Source organism: Tauraco erythrolophus, chromosome 22 (genome assembly GCF_009769465.1).
Source record: "Tauraco erythrolophus isolate bTauEry1 chromosome 22, bTauEry1.pri, whole genome shotgun sequence".
Lineage (NCBI taxonomy): Eukaryota > Metazoa > Chordata > Aves > Musophagiformes > Musophagidae > Tauraco > Tauraco erythrolophus.
The window spans coordinates 6,379,159-6,404,728 of NC_141486.1; the positions used below are offsets into that span (position 1 = coordinate 6,379,159).

General features: G+C 53.1%; 1 protein-coding gene across 2 annotated transcripts; it reads left to right on the forward strand.

The window, feature by feature from the left end:
* Positions 1–10: 10 nt before the first annotated feature.
* Positions 11–24,259, forward strand: PTPA (protein phosphatase 2 phosphatase activator). Of its 2 annotated transcripts, none has more exons than XM_086625116.1 (10): positions 11–108; positions 2,349–2,449; positions 3,760–3,846; positions 8,946–9,071; positions 9,827–9,944; positions 11,452–11,551; positions 12,708–12,832; positions 13,337–13,437; positions 17,962–18,069; positions 23,748–24,259. In XM_086625116.1, the coding sequence occupies exons 1-10, from the start codon at positions 84–86 to the stop codon at positions 23,820–23,822; spliced, it is 966 nt and encodes a 321-aa protein (XP_086481242.1). In that variant the 5' UTR covers positions 11–83; the 3' UTR covers positions 23,823–24,259. The 2 variants fall into 2 exon arrangements, with proteins under 2 accessions (XP_086481242.1, XP_086481241.1); XM_086625115.1 differs by having other exon boundaries at positions 11–41.
* The last annotated feature ends 1,311 nt before the right edge of the window (positions 24,260–25,570 follow it).

Consider the following 25,570-nt stretch of genomic DNA (forward strand, 5'->3'; position numbering starts at 1 on the left):
CTGCTCAAAGATGGCCGCCGGCGGCTTCGGCGTGTCCGGAGGTGAGAGGTGAGGGGTGGCGGCGGTGGCCGGGCTGCGGGAAGATGGCAGAGAGCGAGCGGCGGGCAGGTGAGGGGCAGCCGGGGCGGGGCGGGGGCGGCTCCGGGGCCTCCTGGACCGGGGTCTGCGCTCGGGGCGCCGGAGGGGCGTCCCGGGGCGGAGCGCCGGGCCCGGGGGGAAGGGCTGGGAGGGTGCGGGGCTCCGTGCTGCGGGGGCGCCTCCGGCCTGCCGGGCCGTGAGCTGCCGGCGCGGTGGAGGCCGGAGCCCCTCGGGATGGCGCGGGCTGAGCGGGTGGTCCCGCGGGGTCTGCGCCCCGCAGCGGGGGTGGGGGCCGGCAGGGGCGGGGTGGGTTGTGTTGGGATGGGTTGGGATGTGGGCTGCGGCTGGGGCAGCCGGAGTTGGGGCTCCCCGAGTCCGTACCCCATTTTCCGTGACTCCGTTTCCCGTTGCTGAGGTGGGTGGTGCGGAAAAACCTGCCTCGCGACTGGGCATGATCCCCCCCTCCCCACACCACGAGAGTGAAAGTGTCCCCTTTGTCCAACTGCTTCTCGTCGTAAAACGAACCCCTTCGGCTCCTGGCTCCATGGCAGCATCGGCTTTGGACTTTTCCTTCGGTATCTGTGTTATAATGTTGTAACCCTGCAGCCCTCGTGGTGTTTCCTTCCTGGAGTATCCGTCGGCTCCTCCCCAAGAGCAAACGCACAAATGCACGTCTGAAGAAGCGATGATGGTGGTTGAAAATGCAGAAACGGAACAAGTTCTGTGATGAGACAGAGGTTGGGGGAACACCTGGATCCCCTTGGTCCGGGACGCCGCCCCGGCTGCATCTCCGGCCTTTACGAGTGATCTGTGTTAACAACAAGTCAGTGTTTGCCTTTGTGCACCACTGCTCTGGAGTTTTTCATTGCTTTCATTTTTAAAGTTATTTTAAAATAAGAGCTCCATCGTTAGGATGCTGCTCATTGCGAGTTGCGTGCTGAATTTTCAGAGGAGAGGCTCCCGTGTCCTTTATTTAAATTCCTTGTGCGTTGTTCCTCTCATCCTTGTACCTGGGAGTTTTGCCGTAGCTTGTGCAGAGGAAGGAACGAGACACCGTAACCGCCTAGGCAGGTGCTGAGGCTGCATTCATTCTGTAATGGGGAGCCTGAAAGGCAGAGGAGTTAAATGAGTTTAGGTGACAAGTCTGTAGCGGACTTGGTGGTTCCTGGGTCTTTGGATCCCTCTTTCCCTGATCTGCTCTGCTGCAGAAAAGGCTGCTGATGTTTCTGGGCAGTATTTCCTGTGTAAATACAGCTAATAATATTTTAAGGAGTTGGAGTTTGTTGGTGTGTGTCAGGGAGCCAGTGCCTGAGCCTGCCGTGGAGAGCAGTCGCTGAAGTGTTGCCAGGGTGACTGCTGCTGAACAAATGCCTTCAGATTTTCTGGGGTTAAAAAGATGAACTGGGTGACTCTAACAGAATTCACAAATTCGCGTTAGCACCTGGTTTCCTTAGCAGTGGTGTGCTGCACTGCCTTGTGCTGTTAAAATTCGTGCTTATAGGAGCATAATGCAAATTACCTCTAACCCTATGGAGCGTTTCTGGTTCCGCAGTGTCCTGGTGCAGGACTGCTGGCTGAGAGCAGAGCTTTGGAGAACGTGGGGAAGGGGTGACCCTTATCACAGGGTTGGGTCCTTGGTTCGAGTGCCTGGGGAAGGAGCCCCTCTAATGCATTAACAACTTGCATTTGCATTAAGTATTACATCCTGGGCTCTGAGAGAGCTTTAAAAGTAAACGATCCTCATAGCTTCCACCTGGAAGAGGCTGTGTCCCCGCATCCTCCAAGCCCCTGTGCTGCCTGGACCAGGGGCTGCAGCTCTGGACTGCCATCTATTGAATTGCTCCAGCTTTGTCTTTGCAGTTGTCCTCTTTAGAAGAATGCAACTTGGGCTTAACACCCTAAAAGCAAGGCACAGTTGGTTTGTTAGGAGAGCTCAGTGCTTCAGCACAACCTGAGGCTAGACAGAAACAAACTAGCTGGATGTTGTCTTTGTGAGTTCCTGCACCAGCCTCTCTGCATGGGAAATGCATCTTTAGTAGTAAAAACAAACATAATGCCGCTTTCTGAAGCCTTGTAGCATCCCTGGGAGTATGTTGTCTGGGGATGGAGAGGATATTGTGTGATGAGGAGGAGGACTTGGTGAGATAATAGCAGAGATGGATTTGTTTGCTTTCAGTCTCCTGAGAAATGAATTTGATTTCTAAAAAGGAGGATAGAGGATTTCTTCTTCTCCACTGCTTCTATTTTACTTTTTTTTTTGCATCTCCCAGGCACCTCTGAGGAGGTGACTCCTCCACTCCAGCAGAGCTTCATGATCCCCAAAAAAGAGATAAACATGGTTTCCGACATGGCCAAGTGGAAGCGCTCTCAGGTATGGCTCTGGGGTCAGGGAAAACTGGTAAGTGCTTATTATGCTTTGGTGGCAGCCAGGTCTGGTCTGGGAACAGCCACGAGGTAAAGCAGGTTTGGGCAAGTAATGGGAAATGAATTGTGTTTGAAAGCAGAGGAGTCCTTGCGTGTTTGTAGGAACATGACTTGGCAGTGGGATGTGGAGTCTGGCAGCCAAATGCTCGAACAAAGGAGTGAACCAGGGAGAGCCCAGAGGTTGAGGGAGACCAGAGATACTTAAAAATTGTTACTACTCCCTCTTAACAAGCTAGACAAGAAGCTGGTAACTATTTCATCCTACTTAGCCTGTACATGACATCAAAACTGGATTTACCCAGCACTGTTTGAACTTGACTTGAACCCGGTCCTGCTGCTTGGCCCTCTAATAGCATCCGGCTGGGTTGGTTCCTGGGCTCTTCGCACCTTGCTGTGCTGGAAAGAGCTCTAGAGCCAAGGCCTTCAATTTCCTGGATAATTTTTGTTTATAGCATGTGTGGAGCTGGTGGAACAGGCAGGTTCTCCCCTCTCTGCCTTTGAGGGATTGATGTATTAGCCCAGACTTGTCCCACCTCTTAGGAGCAAGTTCTCTCTTGATGACTGATCTGTGATGTCTTAAGCTTAAGTTGTAGCCAGGTATCAAGCAAACTTCTGAGCGCAGCTTCCATTGTTAAGTCTCCTGGGTTTAAGGACTTGCTCCTGGTCAGGATTTCTGTGCAAGAGGGGCCCAAGGAGGGAGAGGTGGCAGTGTGCTGGTCTGGTGTTTTCAAAGATTTAGAGCTGTGGAGCTGCATTGGATATGATGCTTCAAAAGCAGCGAATTTAAAGAGAACAGTCATGAGGAGGCTGGGCTGTCTCTTGCTTCTCCATCATGGCTGAGCATGGGAGAGGAGCAGAAGGAGGAAAGGGGATAATGGCCCAGGTCTGGGAGAAGCAGTGCAGAGCAGGATGTCTAAGCACAACTGAGACTGCAGAGCCGAGGAGTTTGAATTTGACCTGATAGGAGGCAGGGAGCTGAGGGAATGATTTTGGGGGCAGCATGAGAATTTTCAGGATTCTCCCACTGTAATTTTTACAGCGATGCAGAGTTCTTAGTGCAATCACCAGCTGCCTCTGAGGTTTGCCAGAAATAGCAGTGACCTCACAGCAAGCCGTGCACCCTGTGTGTCTCCAGGAGAGCAGCTTTGTGTGTCGGGAAAGGTCCCCTTGATGTGCAGGAGTGCTTCCATGCCGCGTTGCTTGTTCAAACAGACCGTGGGTATCACTAACGCCCTGCTCTCTCGGGTGTGTTTGCAGGCATACGCGGACTACATGGGCTTCATCCTCACTCTGAACGAAGGTGTCAGGGGCAAGAAGCTGACCTGCGAATACAAAGTTTCAGAGGTAGGAGAAGCGTTTGGATTCCCTTGTTTCTCCTTTTCTGCCTTTTTTTGTTGTTTGTTTGTGGGTTTTTTTTTGGCTCTACAGTATTTCCTAGGTGAGGAAAGAGTTGGCAGCTTATCTGGGAGCCAGGGAGAATAAATGCGGTTGGGTTATGCTTGGGGTTGCAAATGTCAGCCTGCAATCCTCCCCCTAGGATGCAGAGGCTCTGTGTCTGCTCACTGGATGGGAAATCAAGCAAGTTACGAACAGACAGAAGCTGGTGGTGAAAAGGAGGATTCAGAAAGGATATGTTTTCATCCTGTTTTCGCAATCTGACTTCAACCAGTGATGTTTTGAAGATGTGGTATTCCCTCCTGGTTGCAGACATCCTGACTGAGATGTCTGTACAGTTCCTGCTCTCCCATTGCCTTTCTGGGGGGAGCCTTGGGCAAGTCACTTGTCTCGCTGTCCCTGGGCTTCCTCACTGCCGTGTGTTAACAGCGCCCATCTCCCCCACCCACGCTGTAGCTGAGCCGTGCGAGCTCTGGTTTGACAGCATGTCAGCTCAAGGCATGTCACTGCGTGGACCTGCCTCGCCGAGGGCTGTGCTGAGGGCTGTGGGGGGCTGCGGAGCACGCAGGAGGGCTGGGCTGAGGTGGGTATTTTTAGCCTGTGGGGCAGGATTGTCCCTTCTGAGGTGTTAAGCAGAAAGGACCTATATTTTCCCGTGCGCTGATGTGACTGTCGCCTGGCTCTGTCTGCTGCCGTGGGCGGTTTTAATGCCTGGCACTTACCAGGGCATGGTGAGATCGTGTGGAGGGGAAGAGCAGACATACTCACTGGTGTTACTGCTGGCCTCAGCCATGCTCAGCACTGGCCTGAGGTCTCTCTGGGTGCTGCCGTGACCTGCAGAGCGTATGTTAGTCACCGGCTTCGCTTCCGTGTGGCACGCTGGATTCCCCTCCCTTGGTCTGCGTTGCAATAGGGAGATTTTTGGGTGCGTTTTTACTGTTCAGACCTACACGGCTGTGCAAGAAAGCTGGGAATTGTGTAAAAAGATCTAGGCAGAATGGGAAGCAGACTGAGCCCTGTGTGTTTATAGCTTCATTCCAGTGTGAGAAGGCAGCCTACGATGATCTTTGACCTAGTAATTTATGTTTGAAGCAGGCGTGTTAAGTCCAGCCTTCCCTTCTAGGAGCCAGTGGGTGAATGAGAAACTTGCTTGTAGTTCATGGGGGGGATCAGGGATAATGAGTAGCAGGCTTTGCCTCCACCTTTTGTTCCTTCAATTCAGTAGAAACTGCTGTCAAATGCTGCTCTTGCTTTCCACTGTTTGCCTTTCACCTTTGAGTTTTGTCTTTGTCATGATCTCGCTCATTCCCAACCATTCACAGAGCAGTTCTAGGGAAACAAAGCATTAAAAATGAGCAAAACAAAGCGGGGGAAAACTCCCCCCCTCTTCTGCCAGCCCTTTGAGCTGTCAGCTATGTAGGAAAAGCTGTATCAGGGCTGTGTCCATACAGCAGATCCCTCTTGGAGTGAACGTTTCCCATCCACAGTCCCAGTCTAGGTGACAAACAAGACACAATCCTTGTGTCTTGGGAAGTGCCAGGGAACATGTCTCATTCCCCTCGCACCGAGGAGAGCAGAAGCCTGTGACTTGAAGCACAGGTGGAGCATCCCCAGGGTCGCCTTGTTGATGAGGTTGCCTGTTCGCGCGGCTTCGTTTGTAGATCAAACTGCTTATCTGTGCTTTTAACGGCTCAGCCCCTCGCGGCCTCGGCTTGCATCCCTGCTCGCCTTTCTTCTCTTCTGCCGTACCTGCTGCTGATGTGCTTTTGTGCCGTCCCATCTTCCTCCCCAATCAAATTCTGGGGACACCTTCCTTTGGCAAATGACCTCCTGGAATCCTTTCTGCTGAACACATATCCTCTACACGACTTACTGGTATTGCTTTGCTGTGGAAAAAAAAAAAAGGCAAGTATGGTCTGCTCTGCTTCGGAAGAGACAGCTTAATGGTTTCCAGAGTAGCGTGTGTCGATACCAAACTACCTGCTGGAGCAAGAGCTGGATCCTTTGGGGGCTGAGCCCCTTCTGAGACTTGCTGAGCTTGCTCTGCTCTTACTGAGAAATTGCGTGGAGCTGTCTGGGGCTTTGCTGGAGGCATCTGACGAGTAGTGATAGCTGAGCTGTTGTTTAGGACTCGGGTGTAGACGTTCTGTCTGCAGCAAGGTTCTATGACTGATAGGCTGTGACCTGGGAGTGCTTTTCACGTGGGGGTCTGTGCAGCGAGAGCTGGGGCTGCAGCCTGGAGCAGTTTTTCAAAGCTGTGACTTTGATCGGAGGAGCCGTGCAGCAAGGAGGCGGTTCGCTTTGGCCATGCGAGGAGCAGACCTTCCCTTCAGACTGTACCAGCTGCACTGGGGGAAACTGGCTGGCCTTGTGGCTTGCGCTCCTTCCAGGAGGGAAGTGGAGGAATCACCAAATGCCCCAATTTTAGCAGCTCCCCCCTCTGACGGGGTCTGAGGAGCCCACAGGGGCAGGCTTGGTCCCCGCAGGCAGCTTTGGCTGCCGTGATGCCTTCTCAGCACCTTTGTCTGCTTGGCCCCTGCTCTTGAGAGATGCTGACAGGTCTCAGCTCCATAGGAGACTCTGCGGTTTGCCTTTGGGACCGATGGCAGACTCAGGGTCAAGGGGATGCAAAATCAGCACAATGAGAAGAGCAAGGAGAGCAGGGGGAGGCTGCCCTTGCTTTGATCACTGGAAAGGTAAAGCAAAAATAGAGCTTAAAAACCCAGCCAGGCAAAACAAGGCTGCAGCGTTGCTGATGGTTGTGTTCCCGTAAGCTCTGCTCTCCCCCTCCTTCTCCCCTGCAGGGGTCAGCCCTGGATGCACAAGTTTCCTCTGCTGGACAATGGGAAGCTGCTTCTTTTAGTAACCCCCTTTTCAAAGGGCCTTGAGCCCAAAATGAGCCGTATCTCTTTAATTATTTATTGGTGTGGCTGAGCCAGCAGCTGGGTCCTGCTCTCCCGTGTTCCGTGGGGCTGGCCTTTTTAATCCCTTTAAAGCAAGCGAGTGGGGAAAGGGAGGTTGGACTCTCGAGCTCCCCAAGGCCTGCAGGCAGATCTGGGGAGGGGGAAGGAGCCAGTCCTTGCCAGCCATTTATCCAGGCAGCACTGAGTGCTCACTGAGAGGGGTTTGAAATATGGTAGCTGCTCGTAATGAGCTGCTGGTGCTGTCGGATAAATCACCAGCACAATTTAATTATTTAATGCAACCCAGTGCTGGGGACGCTGTTGCTTAATTGGAGGGGAATGCAATAGCCAGGAAGGAGTAGAGCTGAGTCCAGAGCTGGCCCGGTGCAGTGGGGAGGTGCCAGGTTTCCACGGCATTTCGGGCAGCAGGGAGCTGAAGCAGAGGGGGTCACGCTGCCTCAGTCCACGCAGATCTGGGGCACTGGTCCATCAGTGGCTCCAGCTTGCAGCCTCACCAGGGCACTCAGAGCTTCTGGTCCCCTGTGTCCCGTGGCACTTGGGTCTTCTTGTGTTCCTGGTGTGCTCAAGTCTTGTCCTCTCTCCCAGCCTCTAGCCTGGCTCAGTGGCCAAGTGTCAAGGGTCCTGTGGGGCGGGTGGATTCCTCCTCTGCCCGATCCTGCTGGCTGGTCCCACCTTGTCCTCAGGATGGCACCTCTGGAGCTGCTGTCTGTGGGAGGCTGTGTCTGCCATGAGACCCTTCCTCCTGGGAGTGGAGGGCATGGGGAGCGATCTGCAGCTGGTTCAGCAGCAGCACAGCTCTGCCATGCCTGTCTCTCCGCCCGCCCCCTTCGAGTGGCACTTCAAGGGCTAGAAACTTGCTGGGCTCGGCTGTTTCCTTGTCCTCCCGGCAGGCAGCGTGAAGAATTGAACCACAGCCCAGGAGACCAGCCGGCTTCACACGGTCGATGCCTCCAGCAAAGTCAAACCAGCCGCTGCTTCTGCTGTCCTCTTTGTCCCCTTGAAGGAGGAATCCCCTCTCGAGACAGAGGAGCCTACATTGCCCGGGGCCTGGCCAGCTGCTGTGGTGGCTGACGGCTCTCTGGCTGCTTGGAGTTGGGTGAGGAGAATCCCAGAGCCTCTGGCAGGCTTGACCAGTTGTCAGCAGAGCCTCCTAAAACAGAGCTGCTTAAAGTGTGGCTTACGGTGTTGCCTCTTGGTGCGTGGGCTGTAACTGTTCCCCAGCTGTATGGGCAAGGCAGGGAGGAGGCTGTGTGCATCGGCCAGCCCTGGTCCTAACAGTGCAGCTTGAGACATGGTGCTGATCGCCTCTTGCACCTCTCTTCCTTCATGGCCACAGGAGTGCCCCCTCCAGTCTCTCTCATACATCCTACACAGGTTCCTCGCTTTCTCTTTCCAGCACTAGGTATAAGAAAGATGGCTCTGTTGTCCTGCTGTTGCATTTGTCTTCCCGTCAGCTTTGTGTTTGTATTGAGACATTTCTCTGAGCGCCAAGAGCTTCTCATGCTTGCTCTGATGAGACCACTGGTGGGCAAACCAGGCTGCCCCTTCCCTTAGGTAGGTTGTATTTTGCCACGTGCGCTGAGCATCCCTGGGTTGGAGCTGCTGTAGCAGCCTGGCTGGTACGAGTTGGAAGCAGCAGGGATCGTGCTGAGGAGGTTGCCTTGCGGTTAGGCCCTGCTGCACTGGCCTTGAGAACTGTGCTATATCCCGTGGGGGACGCAGGACCCTCAAGATGCAAAGCCTGAGTTTTGTGTTGGAGATCTCTAAATCGTGTAGCAGTTCCCCTGCTTCTCAGTCCTGGATGCCCTACAGCTAGGAGCTTGCTGTAGCTCTTTTCCCAGAGGTTTTGGAGCATAGTGCCGTTTCAGCTCATAAAAGGCTGTGTGGGCGACTGGAGAGCCTGCCTCAGGCTGAGCTTTGTTCTGGACTGAACTTCTAAGGGAAAAGATGGCTTTCTCAGCCCTTCTGCATTTCAAGGAGGGTTGGCACATCCCATTTCTGCTTGCCAGCCTCAGGAAGGATGGTGCAGGCTTTAACAATTCCAATCCGGGGCAGAGATGTTGAAGCCTGAGGGATTGCTCTGTTTTCTGTCACTGTAACCCCTCATCATCTTTGTTTCTGTAGCCCATTGAAAAGCTGGTGGCCCTTCTGAACACCCTTGACAGATGGATCGATGAAACCCCGCCAGTGGATCAACCTTCTCGCTTTGGGAACAAAGCCTTCAGGACCTGGTACGCCAAACTAGACCAGGTGAGCATGTCTTTCACGTGTAGCTCCTACAGAAGGGCAGCATGCCCAGAAGGGGTAGCAGAATGGCTCTGTCGTTGTGTGACAGCCAGGCTGCCTACAGAGGAATTATTCAGATAAGCTGTGAAGGATCCACCTCTTGTTATGCATCATTTACCCCTGATCCGGTGCTGTCTTCTCCACTTATGAGAGCATATGGTCCATGTAAATGCTCTTGGCTGGGTCTCTAAGTTCTGGATGGTCCACGAGGGCCCTCCAAGCCCAAGGAACTACTTTGCTCTGTAACTGCCCGCTGTGTCTGCTAGCTGATGAGTGACACGCAAAATCAGAGGAAGGTTGTGAAACTGCTCGCCTTCCTTCAGCTCAGAATGCTTGCCCTTCATCGAGCTCTGGAGGTGGCACAGGCACAATCCCAGCAGCAACGAGCTTGCAGGTGGTCTTCTGCTCTATTAGCGCTTTTGTCCTGGAGATAACTCAGTGGGTAACTGGGTTGATGTACTTGGATGGTGAAGCTTTTTTTTCCTACAGGATACATGTGGCCTGAATAAGTGTCAGTACAAGCTCCCCCTAAATTGCTCCATCTCTAGAAATGACTTCTCCAACAGGAGAATTTGCTCTTCTGTCATGCTGGCTCTGGCCATTGTAGGAGTGCACCATTGCAGCTCCTGCTCTGCAACAGTGCCTGAGCAGAGGGTGTCTTGCTCCTGGGGAGTGTGACGGATCTGCACTCACTCGAGGAAGTCTTTTGTGTCTTTCAGGAAGCAGAAAAGTTGGTGGCAACAGTGATCCCCAAGCATTTGGCTGACGCTGCACCCGAAGTGGCTGTATACCTGAAGGAATCCGTGGGGAACTCCACCCGCATTGACTATGGCACAGGTATGTGGGCGTGCATGCGGATTGAGGCTTGACTTCCTTGGATAGTGACCCTTTGGAGCCTGGTGCTGCATTTTTTTAAATATATTATTGCCACTGTTGTTTAGTGCCAGATTGATACAAACACCTTCTTTCTAGGGCCTCTGTACCCCTATGTCCAGTGTGGGCTGGGACTGGCAGCAGGGCTATGCTAGACTTAAGACACCCTTTTCATGTCTCATCTGAGGAGATGTGAACCAAACTGTGCAAGCCATTCTGGGATAAGCTGTAGGAACTGCTTCACCACGTACAGCAGTCCTGCACCTGCTGATCTGCAGTAGGCAGTTTAGAGAGATGAAATATAATTGCTTGAACTGGAACTAGAATGGGAATCGAGTTCATGTTTAGTGGGAAGTGTCTTGAAGTCTGGTGCTCCCTAGGAGTGACATCACTGCTTACAGAGGGACTTTGAAGGCAGAAGCATTTTTCACCTAAGGAGATACTGAATTGCAGGTTGGAGTAGCCACACTGGCTTCAGTTAGACCTAAATCCAGAATCATATATGTGCTCTGTTCCTCTCTGGAGGACAGGTGTGCCGAGAAGAAGGTCCTCACCAAAAGGTAGGAGAGCAGGACTCTCTGGGTGCAAGGAAAACACGGCTGTGGACCGGGGCAGGGAGAGGAAGAGGAGGACATGGGTAAAAGGATGAAGAGCTGGAGGCTGTGCAGCGCTTGCCAGGAGAGCTGCGGCTCGCCGGCACCAGGGGGAGATGTTGTCTTTGGAAAGGAACCCGTTGACTGGGGTTTTGTCAGCTCAGGGAAGGAAATTCAGTCTTTCCTCCCCTCCTGTGTGTCCCAAGCCAGAGGTCCATGTCCTAGCTCACAGTGGCTGGACCATAGGGGCACCTTGTTCCTATGCTGGGAGCTGCACTTCTTCATAGCGTGGAGCTGCTGATCTTGTACCCTCCCTTCTTCTGTGGTCCCTTCCACTAAAAGGCATTTCTGGGTTTGCTGGTTGTTTCTTTTGCTCGCTGTTAGCTGGAGGACCAAGCTGCAGGGGCTCGGCCTGAGATCCTAGTACCTTCTGGGATGGATTGTTCCCAGCAGCGTCATGGGATCTGCATCCTTCCAACACAGAGATATTTTTGAAGCGAGAGAAAATCTGTTTACTTGCAGATGTGAGGTTCTCTCGCATCCCCTGAGCAGATGAGACTGCAGTGCTCCGCTTTCCTGCTGTGCCAAGCTCCTGGGAAAGGCCCTGCCTTGCTCCCAACATGCTCATGTTGGAGCTGTTTTTCCTCAAGAACGTCTTCTTTTCTCAAAGTTAATAATCACAGTATCAATGTCTAGAAGGTACAATTTGGGTGGGTGCTGCATGGGGATGAAATACTGACAGGGGACAATAGGGTTGCGGCTCTTGAGATGGGGCTGTGACTGCTGTGATTTCTGAAAAGCCATTGTGTTTCCCACAGAAAGGTTGTCCTGGGGCCAGAGACACCAGTGTCACGTCTCTTCATGTCTTTTAACTGCAGGGCACGAAGCTGCGTTTGCAGCCTTCCTCTGCTGCCTCTGCAAAATCGGTGTGCTCAGAGTGGATGACCAGATGGCCATCGTCTTTAAAGTATTTAACAGGTGAGATAATGGGACGAGAAGGGCTGGAAGCATTGGGCTGTTTGGGGGCAGGTCTCTGACAGTGTCCCCTTCCAGCTGTCTGAGATGTGTGAGATATTACTGTCTGTTCTGTATACCTGACTCCTTCTGTAGTCTGGGCTGATTGTGCCGCCTTTCTTCTGCTCATCTGCACCCATTTGGGAGTAAGAAATTGTAAGAAGAGCTTCCTCCTGGGGTGTGAGCTGGGAAAATCAAGAGCCTTCTACAAAGATGTGTACGTAATTAGAGAACGTGAGTGCTGGAGGGCTTGCTGGCCTAGGGAAAAAGGGCAGAATGGGAAAACTGAAGGCAAAATTAGGAGGCAGATGTACTTTTGATGGACTGTACAGTGACCCATGATAACTATCTCCAAAGAAGTGATAGCACATTGTCTGTTAGAGGCTGAGCATCTTTCTGGAAAGTTACTTTAGTTGAGCACAAGTTACTGAGCTCTGCAGAGGTGTTTGGGTGAAGCTCTTGTGCTTTGTGATAGACAGGAATATCTGATCAGAGGATCTAACATCTCTTCAGGCATTTTAAAAAAAAAAAATCTATGAAACTGGCAGGCCTCCACTGCTCCTCTAGATGTGTTTCCAGCCCAGGAGGTAGAGTTGATAGTGATGAAACTGGTGGAACGGGTATTTGGAGTCCAGAGATCTAATCCCAACTGTATCACTGTTTGGTGGCATGGAAAGAATTTGCTTCGATAGTACTTCCAGCTTTAATTTTCCACGTGAAAAGTGGAAGTAGCGGTTGCCGTAAGGTGGAAAGCTTTCTAAGCATTTTTGGAAGTTGTTGAAGGAGAGAAAAGTGTCCATGTTTTCAAACAACAGTGGAGGTGGGGAAAGATCTGCATCAGCCTAAGACACTGCAGATAAAATAAGCCCTGCCACTTGTTTTTTCAGTGAATTTGGTGTAAAAAACCCACCCTATTTTTAGAAGGTGCTGGTATTTGCTACTACACGTACCGTTAGGCTGCTTTCTGTGGTGTTCTATGTGCTGTGCTCTATGTGGAGGTCCTGCTTGCAAGTGATAAAGTTGTGTCCTTCTCCGGACTGGTTGGTTTTGTTCTCATGTAAGTCAATGAAGACAGAAGAAGGCCTTGTCTTAACCCTTCCCTCTCTCTCTTTGGTCTCAGGTACCTAGAAGTGATGCGAAAACTTCAGAAGACCTACAGGATGGAACCTGCTGGCAGCCAGGGCGTGTGGGGCTTGGATGACTTCCAATTTCTACCTTTCATATGGGGCAGTTCCCAGCTGATAGGTACTAATAAAACTCTTCTCGTGTCCCAGCTTGCCCCCTGCCCCGTCTGTCTGGGTTGCAAAGATGATGGGGCTTGGGACTGACTTTTAAATTCAAATCTGTCAAATTTGTGTATAATAGAGTAGAAGAGTTTGGGGACTTGGATTTATTTTTTTTTCTCTCAGCTTTCCAAATAAGGCTAGTTGCTTAGGTTGGAAGATGGAACGCTTCCTTGTACAGTACAGTCTTTATTGCAATAGCTATAAGCTTTTTAAAAGGAGAGTCTTGTTTCTGGTGCTAGAAAACACATTTTGTGCCCTGAGGAGTTTACCACGTGCTCTCACTGCTGAGGCACTGGAGTGGGAGATGAGGTTGGAAGGGATCAGCTCTCTGCTGACCTCTGAAGATCTCTGATGGGAGGATTGTGTTTCTTCTGGAAGAGGGGCAGGGCAAGACCTGATTGAACTTGGTCTCAGAAGGGGGGTGCCATACAGGTTACTTCCTATTGTCTTTTACTCTTTTTAGACCATCCAAATCTGGAGCCTCGACACTTTGTTGATGAGAAGGTGGTAAACGAAAACCATAAGGACTTCATGTTCCTGGAGTGCATCCTTTTCATTACAGAGGTGAGGACTGGAAGGTTTGTCCTGCAGGGAGGTTCTCTTGACGTTAGATACTTGGCTCTGGCTGTGGTTTTCTCTTTCTGCTTTGCTTGTTTGTTTCCTCTCATAGAACTGTGCTGAGGAACCATTGTTGCATGTCTGAGGTGCTCTCCTTGAATGAGTTGAGACAGGGATGTTGAGAGGGAAGTATAATTAAGCTAGATGGGCTGTGGATTGCAGTTGAAGGGAGCTGTAGCAAGAGCAAACAAATAAGCTTGGATCAGTCAGGGAGAACTTGGATGGAGAAGACTGGTGCCTGCTAGGAAGATGAAGTAGGAGCTGCAAAACAACTGGGCTTGCCATGATAACCTCCCTTCCCTCCAGTCGTTGGGTGCTGCCTGACAGGCCCTGGGCCTCCCTTTGCTTAGGGCAAGCTCCCAAACCTTCATGCAGCTTGTTCTCCTCCAGACTCTATCAAAAGAGTCGCCCATTAAATGTGCCTTGTTTGCAAATGATCTAGAGCAGAGATGGTGCTGAGATTTACCCAGCTCGTCAGGCCCGTGTTTCTGCTCAAGCTCTGTAGGGCCCTTGGGTGAGGGACTGGTGATGCTCAGTTTGTTGCCAACCATGGGCAGTATTTCTCAGTGAGGAAGCTCATGGCTTTCTGCCCTCAGCTGCAGTGGACGATCTGGCCATGTGTCTACCATCTCTCTTGCTGCATGGTCTGGGCAGGGAGAGCAAGAACCATACACCCTGTTGAGGTGAGGGATTTCTTGTCTCTGGCAAGAGAGAGTTGATGGGATTGATTTTGAAGGACATAGTGTGGTTCTTCCCCTTTGTTCTGTTTGCCTTTCCCCCCTCCTCACCTCTCTAATTTAGTGATTAAATGAGAAGTTACGGAATATGAACTTAGCCTTTCATGTAGGGAATTTTCATAGGAGCCTTTGACCCAAACCCCAGGAGGTCCTCTCTCACGTCCTGCTCAATCTAGTAGGGTTTGTTGGTACTTAGCACTTCACAGGGTTTAACTCTTCATGCAAAGACAAATCGTGCCACAGGTAGTAAAGAGGTGCTGGCGGATCAAGATGAGGACAGGGAAAGCAGGAGCCGAGATGCTCCAAGATTTATTTTAATTTGGGGCTCTGTAATATCCGGGCAGTGCACTATCCTTTTAAAAACATAAAACCATACGTCTCTTGACACGTGTGTAGAAAATTCTGCAGTGCACAGATGACATGTAAAGTTCCAAAATACACAACACGCTTCTTCAGGTCGCTCTGCTTTTGCCTGCAGAAAGTTAGCTTTTTAGTAGGCTTTTAAAGTAAGTGATTTTACTTCTTTTCCCGCACGTTTGTTGAGAATCGTGGAATTCAGTGTTTCTTCGGAGTTCCTCAGTGCCACCTGGTGGCAAGGAGCCCTCCTGGCCTGAGCCGCTAAGGGATGGCAACAACCTGGCTTATCAAACGCATGGCATTTTCAATCCATCTTCATGCAAGCACTTTTTATTTTTGTGTTAAGATTTTTAAGATTTTGCTTTTGAAATTTGTTTTTTTTTTTTTTCCCTCTCCGAATGCCTGGGAAGGCTGTTACTGCCACTAGAGGGGGCTGAGACAGCCTCGAGTGCCTCTAAACGTTTTCTCTCCAAAATCAACAACAAAACAAAATAGCAGGGAGAAAGATAGAAGGGATTAAAGACTTTATTAAATGAACGGTATTATTTTCTTCTGAACTTTTCAGCTGGAAACAGCTCTTCTTTAAAGCTGTTAAACACGTAGCAAACACCGCAACAGCTCCCATAGTGGGTCTGGTGTGTCTTAGCGACCTGAGAGCAGGTTTTGTTTCAGCAGGATGCAGCCGAGGTAGGTTGTTTTCTTTCAACCAAGAGAATACTCAGCCCCTGGGTGACGTTTCAGGGATGTGAATATACACTGTTCTGGTGTTGGCCACGTGTATATTTAAACCTCAGGCTCTTAAAGCAGCAGCAAGATGATGTCCAGGCTGAACCCGCCGAGGCATCCTCCTTAGAGCATCACCACCCTGCACCACGCACGGGCACGGCAGCAAGCCCGACGTAAGCTGACTCACTGTTGGGAAATCCACGGGGTGGTTTTGGACCTGAACACATGGTTCTGGAATAGGATGAGGTTTACGGAGCCAGCTGGGACTTGAGCTGTCCCCCTCCTGCCGCCTTGCCTGCCAGAGCATGCTGCGGGCTGCGTGTGGTACCCGTAGGTGTTGAGGATGAGGAGGGTGTGGGAGCATCTCTGTGGTGCCAGCCATACTAGGGCTGTGGATGGCAGCGATGGCACGGCTGTGTGTGTTTGTGCAGAATTGGGGTGCTGGGTACGCCCCCGCTGTTGCGGTGGATCAGTGCGGTCGCCCAGATGCTTCTCCAAGGGCCCGGGGCAGGCAGCAGGAATTTCAGCTTCAATCTGGCTTCTAAATTTGGAGGTTTGGGAAGGGAGGGCTCGGGTTTCGGCTGGAAGGGAAGGAGCTGACAGGAAAGCACAGCCTCAGCCGTCCCCCTCCCCCCCGGCACTGACAGAGGAACCATTTACAAAAGGCCGATTCTCTTGGGAACCGAGAGGCAGGAACGCCGCGTCTGTGAGTAATTTCCTGCTCAATATGGCTGCTCTGACTCACTCCGTTCCCCTGGGGTCACTGCGGGACTGCAGCGCACTCACTGCCTCTCGCTCTCCCCCTCGACTCTCCCTCTTCGCCCTTTGTGGCTGGAAGGAGAGGATTTTGTTTTGTTTCCCCCTTATTTTTTCCCTCTCCAGTTTGAAACCGTAGCCAAGCCATCCCTCGCCAGGCGAGGAGGGCCACGGTGGCGGCTGTGCTGGGCACTCACGCAGCCCGAGGTGTGAGCACGGGGCCGGCCAGGCACGCTCGCCTCCTCCACGCTCTCCGGCAGGCTCGCTCCGGCTTGGGAAGGGGGGAAAGCAAAGCGGGGTGGTGGTGGCTGATGCAAGCTGTGCCCCTGCGAAGGGCGGCGATGCTGGAGGAGGGTTTGGCGTTGAAACGCGCACCACCAAATCTCCCATACGGAGGGGGATGCTTTGAGCGACCCGCCTGGCGCGGAGCTCCCCAGCAGCCTTCAACTCGGGTACCCGCCGGTGCCAAATCCTGGCACTTAACAACTCGCTGGCTCCGTTGGGCAACGTCGTGCTTTGTGTATCTGCACGTTTCATCGTTTATCCACGAGGAAAGCGCGCACGGCGGAGGGGAGCGGGAACGGCTCATCCGTCATCCCCCCAGCTCACGGGAATCGCCGGGAGGATGCGGGGATGCGTCTGCGCTCTCCTGGCAGCGGGCACAACTACAGACCCACTTTCCCCGGTGCTCCAGCCCCAAGGTCCGTGGGTTTCCTCCAAGCAGTGAGGGGTTTTTGAGGTTTTGTCCCCCTCCACTTTCCCCCTCTCTCTTTCTCTGCTGCAGGCTGGTGCCACACAGACCTTGCAGAAGGGCAGCAGTAATTTCCCAAAGCAGATTGATCGCCCTTGCTTGCTTTCACAGTAGGCAGAGGGGTGGTTTTGGAAGCTCTTTTCCCACCCTCGCTCCAGGCCTGTGCGTGCACGGGGGGAAGGGGTGAGTTGTTCGAGCCCCGAGTTGAGAAGCAGAGTCCAAGAGATTCCTCTCTCCCCACGCTCCTTTTTAGCGTGAGCTTCGGCCTTGTGGTTTCTGATGTCATGGGAACTTTGCTCAGTCAGAGTGGCTGCGTTGTATTTCTTTTTCTCCCCGAGGGTCTGTTTTTGTTCATGGAGGAGAAGGAGAGACAACCACCCGGGGAATCTACATGCAACTGTCCCTGATTGCAGCGTCCCCTCTGCCCTCCCTCCTCCAAACCCCTCGCCCTGGGAGGAGAAGCTCTGGAGTGTAAAAAAAAAAACAAAACAGAGAGCATCTGCTGCAAGCTAGCTAGCAACTCGCAGCTCTGGAGCCGGTTTGGAGAGCGGGACTGGAGCGTGTCCCATCTGCTCCTGCCTCCCCCCAAAACCCTCCTCTGCGAGAGGCAGGTGTGGAGTGGGCTGCGGACACCAGAGCTGCTGCCAACCTGTGCTGCCCTCTGTATTCAGGGAGGGCAGCGGTGGTTGTTGCTGCCGCTTGTTGTTGATCTGAATGGGGAATGAGTCATTTTCTTGGAAAGCCCAGCAGCGCTGCACTGGGAGGTTTCTGGGTAGAATAGGAACAGCTTTGAGCCAAGCTCTACTTGGGGGGAGAACGGGACTTACACGGGGCTTTTTTAATGCAGTCATTAAAAGGGAGGTGTGCAGAGGGAGGTCTGATTAGGAAAGCGTGGCAGGAAAAGGCTTAATTTTATCAGGGAAGAGGGGGGAGCTGAATTGCCACGGCTTCATGTGATGTGGCTGCAGCGGGAGGGAGCGTGGAGGGAGGGAGGGAAGGAAGGCGCAGTGAGGTGACTGGTGCGTGGGTCACAGGGCTTGGTGGGAATGTTTGCTTGGAGAGAGTGTGAGCGTGAGTCACTGCTGGTGCACGAGCTTCCTGGCTGGCCTGCCTCCCTCAGCCCTGCTCCTGGGTCTCTTTCAGATGAAGACGGGCCCCTTTGCCGAGCACTCCAACCAGCTCTGGAACATCAGTGCCGTGCCATCCTGGTCCAAGGTCAACCAGGGCCTCATCCGCATGTACAAGGCAGAGGTGAGCGCCGTGGGCAGGGGGAGGCTGCTTGGCCACGTGCCTCCTCCCTTCCGTTCCTCTGTGGGTCAGCTCTTCTGCTTCTCCTTGGGTGGGGGCCTCGTGCTGAATGTGGCTTGGCAGCCCTTGACAATTCAGGTGCTGCTGGCTAGAAGGAGGCTCCTGCCCACCTAGTGTTTGCCCCAAAGCCAATCCCAAAATGACTGTTCCTTCCAGACATGACTCTCACCATTTCTTGTCTCCCCACAGTGCAAGTTGCAGGTCTCCAAATTAGGGCTGATGTCTTGACCTGCTGTCCTTCTGGTCCCTGCACTGCTATTTTACCAGCTGGAAGAGACTTAGCTTTAAATTATCGTCCCATGTTTCAAGAGCCCCAGAGCACGCCAAACGCTTCCTACTGATCTCCCCTCGCTACAGATCCTGTCTGTGCGGTGTGCCGGACCGGGGAGGCCACAGCTGCATCCCCGTCTTGGCAGCCCTCCACCTGCCGGGGCTCTGCTGGCGCTGCCCCAGCAGGCTTTCCTGGCCAGCCCTGACCTGGGGAACCGGACAGCTTTGGCTCTCCCTTATCTCTCCTTCCTGCTCGAGCCAACCCTGAGTTTGAGGAAGCAGGACAGGAACCACCACATCTGGGCCTCTGGAGGGAATGGCCGACAGGCGACATCTCCTACTGGGAAGGATGGGACTGTGCTGGCTCTCCAGGGAGGCACTGGTTAAAGACGCTGGAGGAGCAGGGATGGCACAGCTCCCTGGTGCACCCAGGGAGACCGGTGGTGCTTGAAGGAGTTAATCCTACACCCCATGGTCTCTACTCAAGGCAGCCATGATCGTGTTGCTGGGACTGGGACGTATGGCCGAGGCTCAACCGGCAGCCCTGCTCAGGCCCAGTGCACAAAGGGGTTAACTGTGCCGAACTGTGTTCCCTCCCCCAGCCCTTCCTCTGCTCTGCACATCCTGTGTTTAGGTTCCAGGCCACATACCTCTCTAATCTGCGAGGTGTCACTCCCAGGCCCGCTGGCTCCTTCCGCCCCCAGCTCAGCTTTCCTCCCAGCCTCCAAAGAGGAGAAGCGGGGCTGCGGGTCGACCCCCTCCACTGGCTGCTCCTCGGAGGGGTGCCCCTGGGCTGCCCCTCCGGGACTGCCCCCGCTCACAGCTCCGTCACAGGGGCTGGAGGCACTGCCGGCTGGGAAACCCTGAGCTGGAGGCTCTGGTGTGAGAGCTGCGGGGGCTGGGGGGGCTGAAGACCCCAGGCCAGGGAGTGCTGTTAAAGTGAAACATGAGTCCCCTAAAACCTAGACCCAAGTCTGCTGCTGCCTGGACAGCCCTGCCTTGGTCCATCCTTCCCTTTGGACCAGTTCCTTCTCACGCCCTTTGGGTGCTCCCCTGGCATCCTTTGTGCCCATGCTGTTCGGGTGCTCCTGCCTGTTGCCGCACATGCCCTGTGCCACATGGTTGCTCCCACCTCGTGCACCATGTACATGGCTGGAGGAGCTTGGCAGTGACATGCCGGCGGTGCGGTGTGCGTGTCCACTGATGTCACGGGGCCATAGTGCAGCCCAGGGATCCTCTGGCGACTGGGAGATTCTCTGCCTCTTTTAGGTGCACCCAAGACATGGTCTTTTCTGGAGGCCTCAATCTATTTTCAATAGCAGATGACATTCTGTGTAGAAATGCCAGATCCAGTACTGGTGGGTTTCTAGAAATATCTAGAGCTGTAGCTGTGTCGGGGGAGAATGCAAAAGCTGCTGGGAAGAGTAACAACACAAATTTAGGCTAAGGTGTGGAAAATATTGAGTCAACCAAAGCGCTTTAAATTCAACTTTTTTTCCTGAGAGAACATTTGTGGATCTTAAAGCACTATTCCTAAGCACATTGCTGCATGAGGACCGTGTCCTCTCCTGGCACTGCACAGTGCCTGTGTTCACCTGGATGGGCAGAGGAGAGGGAGGACTCCTGCTGAGGAGTCCTCACTGGTTCTTTATATCTGCCCTGGGGAGTCTCCCACCACACTGCTGACTCGATTGGTTCCTGCCCGCTTGGGAGATGAGAGGAGCATGGACATGGCAGCATTGCTGGACAGAGCTTTCAGTTATGGTGTGCTTGGCCATGCAGCTTTTACCAGTGCTTGCAACTAGAGGATCTCTGATTTTCTGGGAAGGACACAATGTTCAGGAATTGCTGAGGCTTCATCCTTTTGAAAACTGAATCCTTCTGGGTGTTTCAGGCCAGGCACCCACAGTCACTTTTGCAGATCTTGTCCGTTTGCTGCTGGCTCCTGGAGCAAGTTTCTGCTTGATGTTCCCAGGTGTGTTGCCTTCACCCTTGCGGTCTTTCTCCAATTAGCCACTGCCAACGTTAGCAGAAGATAAGTGAGCCGACAGCCCCCAACTGCTGATACGGGTCTTTGTCCAGCTCAAGGCAGGCAGCTTCTGTGGCAGAGTCAGGGCATGTGATAGTAAAGAGAGGGAAGGTTTGGGATTGTGGTGTTGCTTTTTGCCTGACTGGCTAAGGTGAGAACAAGATTTCTTTTTTTTTTCCCCCTCCCTTCTCCCTGCCCCTCCGATCACCCGTTTCAATTAGATCAGGTGAAATCAGACACTCGGATGGAGGTTCCAGCTCCTTAACACGTCTGGGGTGGCTGAGGAGTGCTCAGTGCCGGCCGGCGCCGACCGTGACCGGGTTTTGAGTGGAGGCAGCAGCAGGGTGAAGGGGTCACTTGCTAGAAGCAGACCAGGAGAAATCAAATGCTCGCTCGCAACCTGCTCTCACTTGGCAGGAGCAGGATGGTTCATTTAAAAAGCACTCTGGGTGCTTTGTCTCTGCACTGTCCCCTCTATGGGATGACTTTAAACAGCTGACAGAAAGCTCAGGTGTGTCCATGTGGCTGGGAGCTCTAGTCTGGATCCAGGCACTCCAGAGTGCTGCCGCAGGGTCTGTGGATGGACAGTAGACCAAAGACAAGGTGTCTTCAGCTCTGTGTGTTTATGAAATCTCAAATGTGTCTATTTATAATATAAATATAATGAGTGAAGACATGTTCGCTTGAAAGTGCAAGGGCTTTTCTTAGTCTCTCCATCAAAGGCGAGTGAAGAAGTCGACAGAATAGAGTGTGGTTAAAGCAGCAGCCTTGATGTTTTTCCCCTGAGTCTGCTTTTGAGTCTCCTGACCTTTCCTTCTCTGCTTGTCAGTCAGGAAATACTTTCCATTGTAGCTAATCTAGTCTTAGTTCCATCTTTAAAGGTTGGACCCAATGCATGTTTCTACTCCCCAGTTGAGTCTCGAGGAGGCCTTCAACGTGATCAAGATGATGGCAAGAAGAAAATAAGCCTGTCCCCTCCATTGAGCTAGTGTTGGCTAAGTTTCACCCACAAGTGATGCAAGGAGGGTCCTGTCTCTTGGCACCTCAAATAATCCAGTAAATTTGTGCTAATTCTGCTGGGTAGAGGAGGAAAAGTTTCTCTACTTGCCTCTTCTTGGGCTGATGATATGTTAAGTGGAATGGATACCTGTTCCTCCCACTGATGGTAAAGTCTCTTCATCCGGAGACCAAACCAGTCTGGTGTTCCGTAGGACTCCTTGGAGCTAGTTGGGCTGACATTTCTAGCTGTCAACATCTCCAATATTCATTTTTCTCTGTTCTTCCCTTGCATCACTGCTGGCCAACACTGCTTCCTCTGAGGGTTTGTCTAAGTGGTTGTGCTGGGAGATGGCAGCAGCTCTGAGCATCCCATGCATTAGGAAGGTTTGAAGGTGGTGTGCCCTGATGGTCGCAAGACTTCTTTCTCCTTCGTGCCTTGCCATGGAGTCTTGTGGTTTTCTGTACGGCTATTACTCCGCAGGAGTGGATACAGCCGTGCTGTACTTTCACCACCTCCGAACTTGCTTTGGCTCCAGTGTGCTTGTGAGCAGCTCAGTTGTGCTGGAACCAGTTGTCTGACCTCTGACTCCAAAGGGATTACCACAGGCCTGGGCTTCTGAGCACAAATTCTCCTGCTTGCCCGTGACGACAGCACGAGAGCAGGCTGCCTGCCTCTGCCCATGCCCTGCCTTGGGGTGAAGAGCTGTCTGCAGCACACCGCTTCCTCCCCATCCCCAGAGCTGGGATCTCCCCTGCTGCAGCGGGTTCAGCTCGCCCCGTGGAGGGCACAAGGCTCCATCCTATGGAAGGGAGAGTTGTAACGATGACATGGCTCTTGCTCCCTTTGGCAGGAAGGAACTGTACTTCAAAGAAGTGTGTGGAGGAATGAGCCATGCATCTTGTCCCCAGGATCTGCCTGGGAGGCAGCTGGTTGCAGGCAGGAGCTGGTGTGGCCTTGACACCCTCCTGCTCCTGGGTGTGCAGCTAGTGGGGAGCTGGGCGCCTGCCTAGTGCAGCATCCTATCCACCCTGGCTCTGAGCAGATGCTGTTTGTGGCAAGGAATTGCTGGGATTAGCTGGACTCCTGTTGGTTGGTAGCTGCTGTGCTTTGGTTGCACGTACTTCACGTCTCCTAGAGGATAAGACTCCCGTCAGCAGACCTCCCTCAGCTGGATACAGGAGAAAGGCTCTCCCAAGACACAGGGCACTTGGGTTTCTTTTCTCCTCTTCGTATCATGCTGGAGGGAAGGACATGACCCTCTGCCTGCAGCAAGGAGGTGGCCACCATCTCAGGAGCCTTGCCCCCAGACACCCCAATAGATGAGTCCCTGTTGCAGCACAGTGAGATGGTGTACAGCCCTTGTTTAGCACAACCCCTCACAGCTACCGAGGGCCATGTTAGCGTAGATGCAGCTGCTGGGATGGTGTACACGTACTGCGGAGGTTTGTGTGTCTGGAGGTGAGTCTGCTCTGTGCTCTCGGTGAGCTCTGGGCAGTCTGAGTCTGCAATGACTCAAAAAAAACAGAGCTCTGGGTGGCTCTGCCAGGCGAGTGCTGGCAAACTTTGACGTGGTTATTGACCACAGTCACTGACCTTCCTGCCCTGGTGGGATGGTGAGCAGAAGAGGCTGCGTCCTTGCAGCCCAGCTCTGCCTGTGCAGAGCCCGGTCTTAGCTGGCCAAAACAACTTGGATAGTGGATATGCGTGACTGATCTGTGATCCACGTTCCCTCTACCCTTACTCTGTGATGAGAGGTGGGAATTTCAGGGGGAAGGGGTCAGTGGGAATGGGATCACGTCTTCAACTTTAGTAGCAAAATCACTGGTGCTTGTCTGTCAAAGACCTGAGAATCCAGAATGCAGTTTGGGCAGCGCCTTGCAGCTGTAGGATGGTGCCTTGAACCCGGAGCATGGACGCCATCCTGGGGAGGGAGAGTCTCTTCCCCAGGGAGTTTCTGCAGTTCTCTAAGGGTTTGTAGGGTGAAGCTCTTCAAAGAGATCAGCTCGAGCAATGAGAGAGAGAGAGAGAGAGAGAGAAAGCTGCTGACATAAACATGCCTCTTCTGTTCATGCTCCAGTCCTGAATGTCTGTGAGCAAAAGGCTCCAGCTGAAGGGAAGGGGATGGGATTATGGAGTGTTACTGGGCTGAGGAGACTGATGGGGACGTGGAGGGAGACATGGGACTGATCCCTCTGCCTGCGGCTGAGCCGACTGGCCCCGAGCTCGCTGTCTCCTGACTCTGGAGACAGGATGTAGCTCTGGCTGCATGCGTAAGGTGGAAATGTCTCCTGAATTCACCCCTCTTTATCTCCCCTCTTGCAGTGCCTGGAGAAGTTTCCTGTAATCCAGCACTTTAAGTTCGGCAGCCTGCTCCCCATCCAGCCTGTGACGTCCTAAGGAGACCGCAGGAGGAGTCGAGGCAGCGGAGGCGTAGCGCAGCGCTCTTCCTCCTCCCCTCACCCCCTCCTCATCACCTTGCCCGTTACGCACAGCCCATTCATTCCTGCGCATCCTCTTTGGCAACCACAGATCCAAAGCACTCGCCAGCCTTGCACAGGAGACGAGACCTGGAGCGGCTCCTCCTGCACATCCCCAGCACGGGGATGTCTCTCCAGCGACCAAGCCGGGGCTGTGCTTCTCCAGAAGCTCTGCTGCATCCATGGGAAATGTGACTGCCGTGTACGGCTCTGGGCGTGTGAACGGGGTTTGAGCAGGGGCTACCTTGCAGCAAAGGCCCTCTGCTTCCCTTCCCGGGAGGAAGGGGGTGTGGAGGGGAGGAAGGCACGTGTGTATGTGTTGGGCAGTGGTAACTGCAATTTCCCTTTTGAATTTCATTCAAGTTTCCTGTTGCTGTTTGGTTTGGGAAACCACTGCGAGGGGTGAGGTGTGAGCCTGCACGTGTCTGTAGGTAGCCACCTCCACTTGCACGGCGGGGTCTGAAATGGGTAAAGGAAGTTGTAGGGAAGGTCTGTGGGTTGCTGGAAGCCCAGGGTGCCATCTCTCCCTTATTCTGGGTACGGAAAGCCTCCTCCCTCCATCTCTTCTGCAAGGTTCCCTGGGTCTTCCTTTCCCACCACTGCCTCTTCTCTCGGGTGAAGCTGGGAACCTTCTGGGCTGTGGGGGTCTGAGCTGGCTCTGGAGCCGGAGATAAGGTCCCCGGAGGGACCCAGCTCTGTGGGAACAGCTATGCAAAGACACTGCTCGAGCGGTGCCTGCTCAGGCTCCCTCTTAACGGGCACAAAACCTCATATGTTCGCACACGTTCATCACTGGGTCCAACCCGCCCCCTGCGCTCCCGTTTCCTCCTCTGTGCTTCGCTGCCCTGGGGCCTCAGTGGCACAATGTGACCGTGGTTGCTACTGCTTGGTCATAAATTGTAGCGAAAGCCCTGTAGCAAAGGGATTTCCCCACGAAGCAGCACGTTCCCCAGCTCTTTTAGGGAGCCATCCCTGGAGCAAAGGCAGCATGGGGGGGCAAGCATGCAGCTTTACGTGCGTTTATATACTTGTGCTGGAAACAAAAAGCATAAATAGCCCAGGACAGCGGGTTATACCTGGAGAAAGCTCTTTCCCTTTGTCATTCCCTTCTGCTGTTGCTGTGCTGGACCTCGGGCAGAGGGATCAGACTTCCAGTGCCACCAGCAGCAGCAGCTCAAAGGTGGGTGAATGAACGGGGACGTGGTCCAGATCATACCAGCAGCATCACTAGAGGGGCAGAAAGGGCTGGTGCCAGGTTTGAGATGAGCTGTCGTGGCTCGATCAAAGTGGTCCACAACTTTGCAGCTGGAGAGGGGATGTTTTCTTTTGGGGTTCCCAGGCTGGATGCAGGAGGGAAAAGGGCTCTGGTCTGATGTTTGCTGGAGGTCGGAGGCAGCAGGATCCTTTCTCTGGTCCTCCCAAGACTGTGGAGGGGGTGGTGGGGCTGCCCCAGCCAGGCTGCTCAGCTTTCACTGCTGCGCTGCTTTACTGTTGGGGGGAATGCAGAAAAAGCCTGGTTGTGAATTTTTCTTTTTTTTTTTTTCACAAGTTTCTTTTTGCCAGACCTACTCGCTCCCTCTTGTAAAGGTTCTTCAAGGCATTCAGGGGAGGGAGAGTAAGAAAAGAGTCTAAATTAAGAGCCAGTGAAACGCAGGTGTCTGCAGAGCT

What these genes read in the sequence shown, in the direction of transcription:
- PTPA (XM_086625115.1), top strand. Translation starts at nt 11, where the DNA reads ATGGCCGCCGGCGGCTTCGGCGTGTCCGGAG. An exon ending in CCAAGTGGAAGCGCTCTCAG is followed by an intron (nt 2,450 to 3,759) that starts GTATGGCTCTGG and finishes GTGTGTTTGCAG; the next exon opens with GCATACGCGGACTACATGGG. An exon ending in GCGAATACAAAGTTTCAGAG is followed by an intron (nt 3,847 to 8,945) that starts GTAGGAGAAGCG and finishes TTGTTTCTGTAG; the next exon opens with CCCATTGAAAAGCTGGTGGC.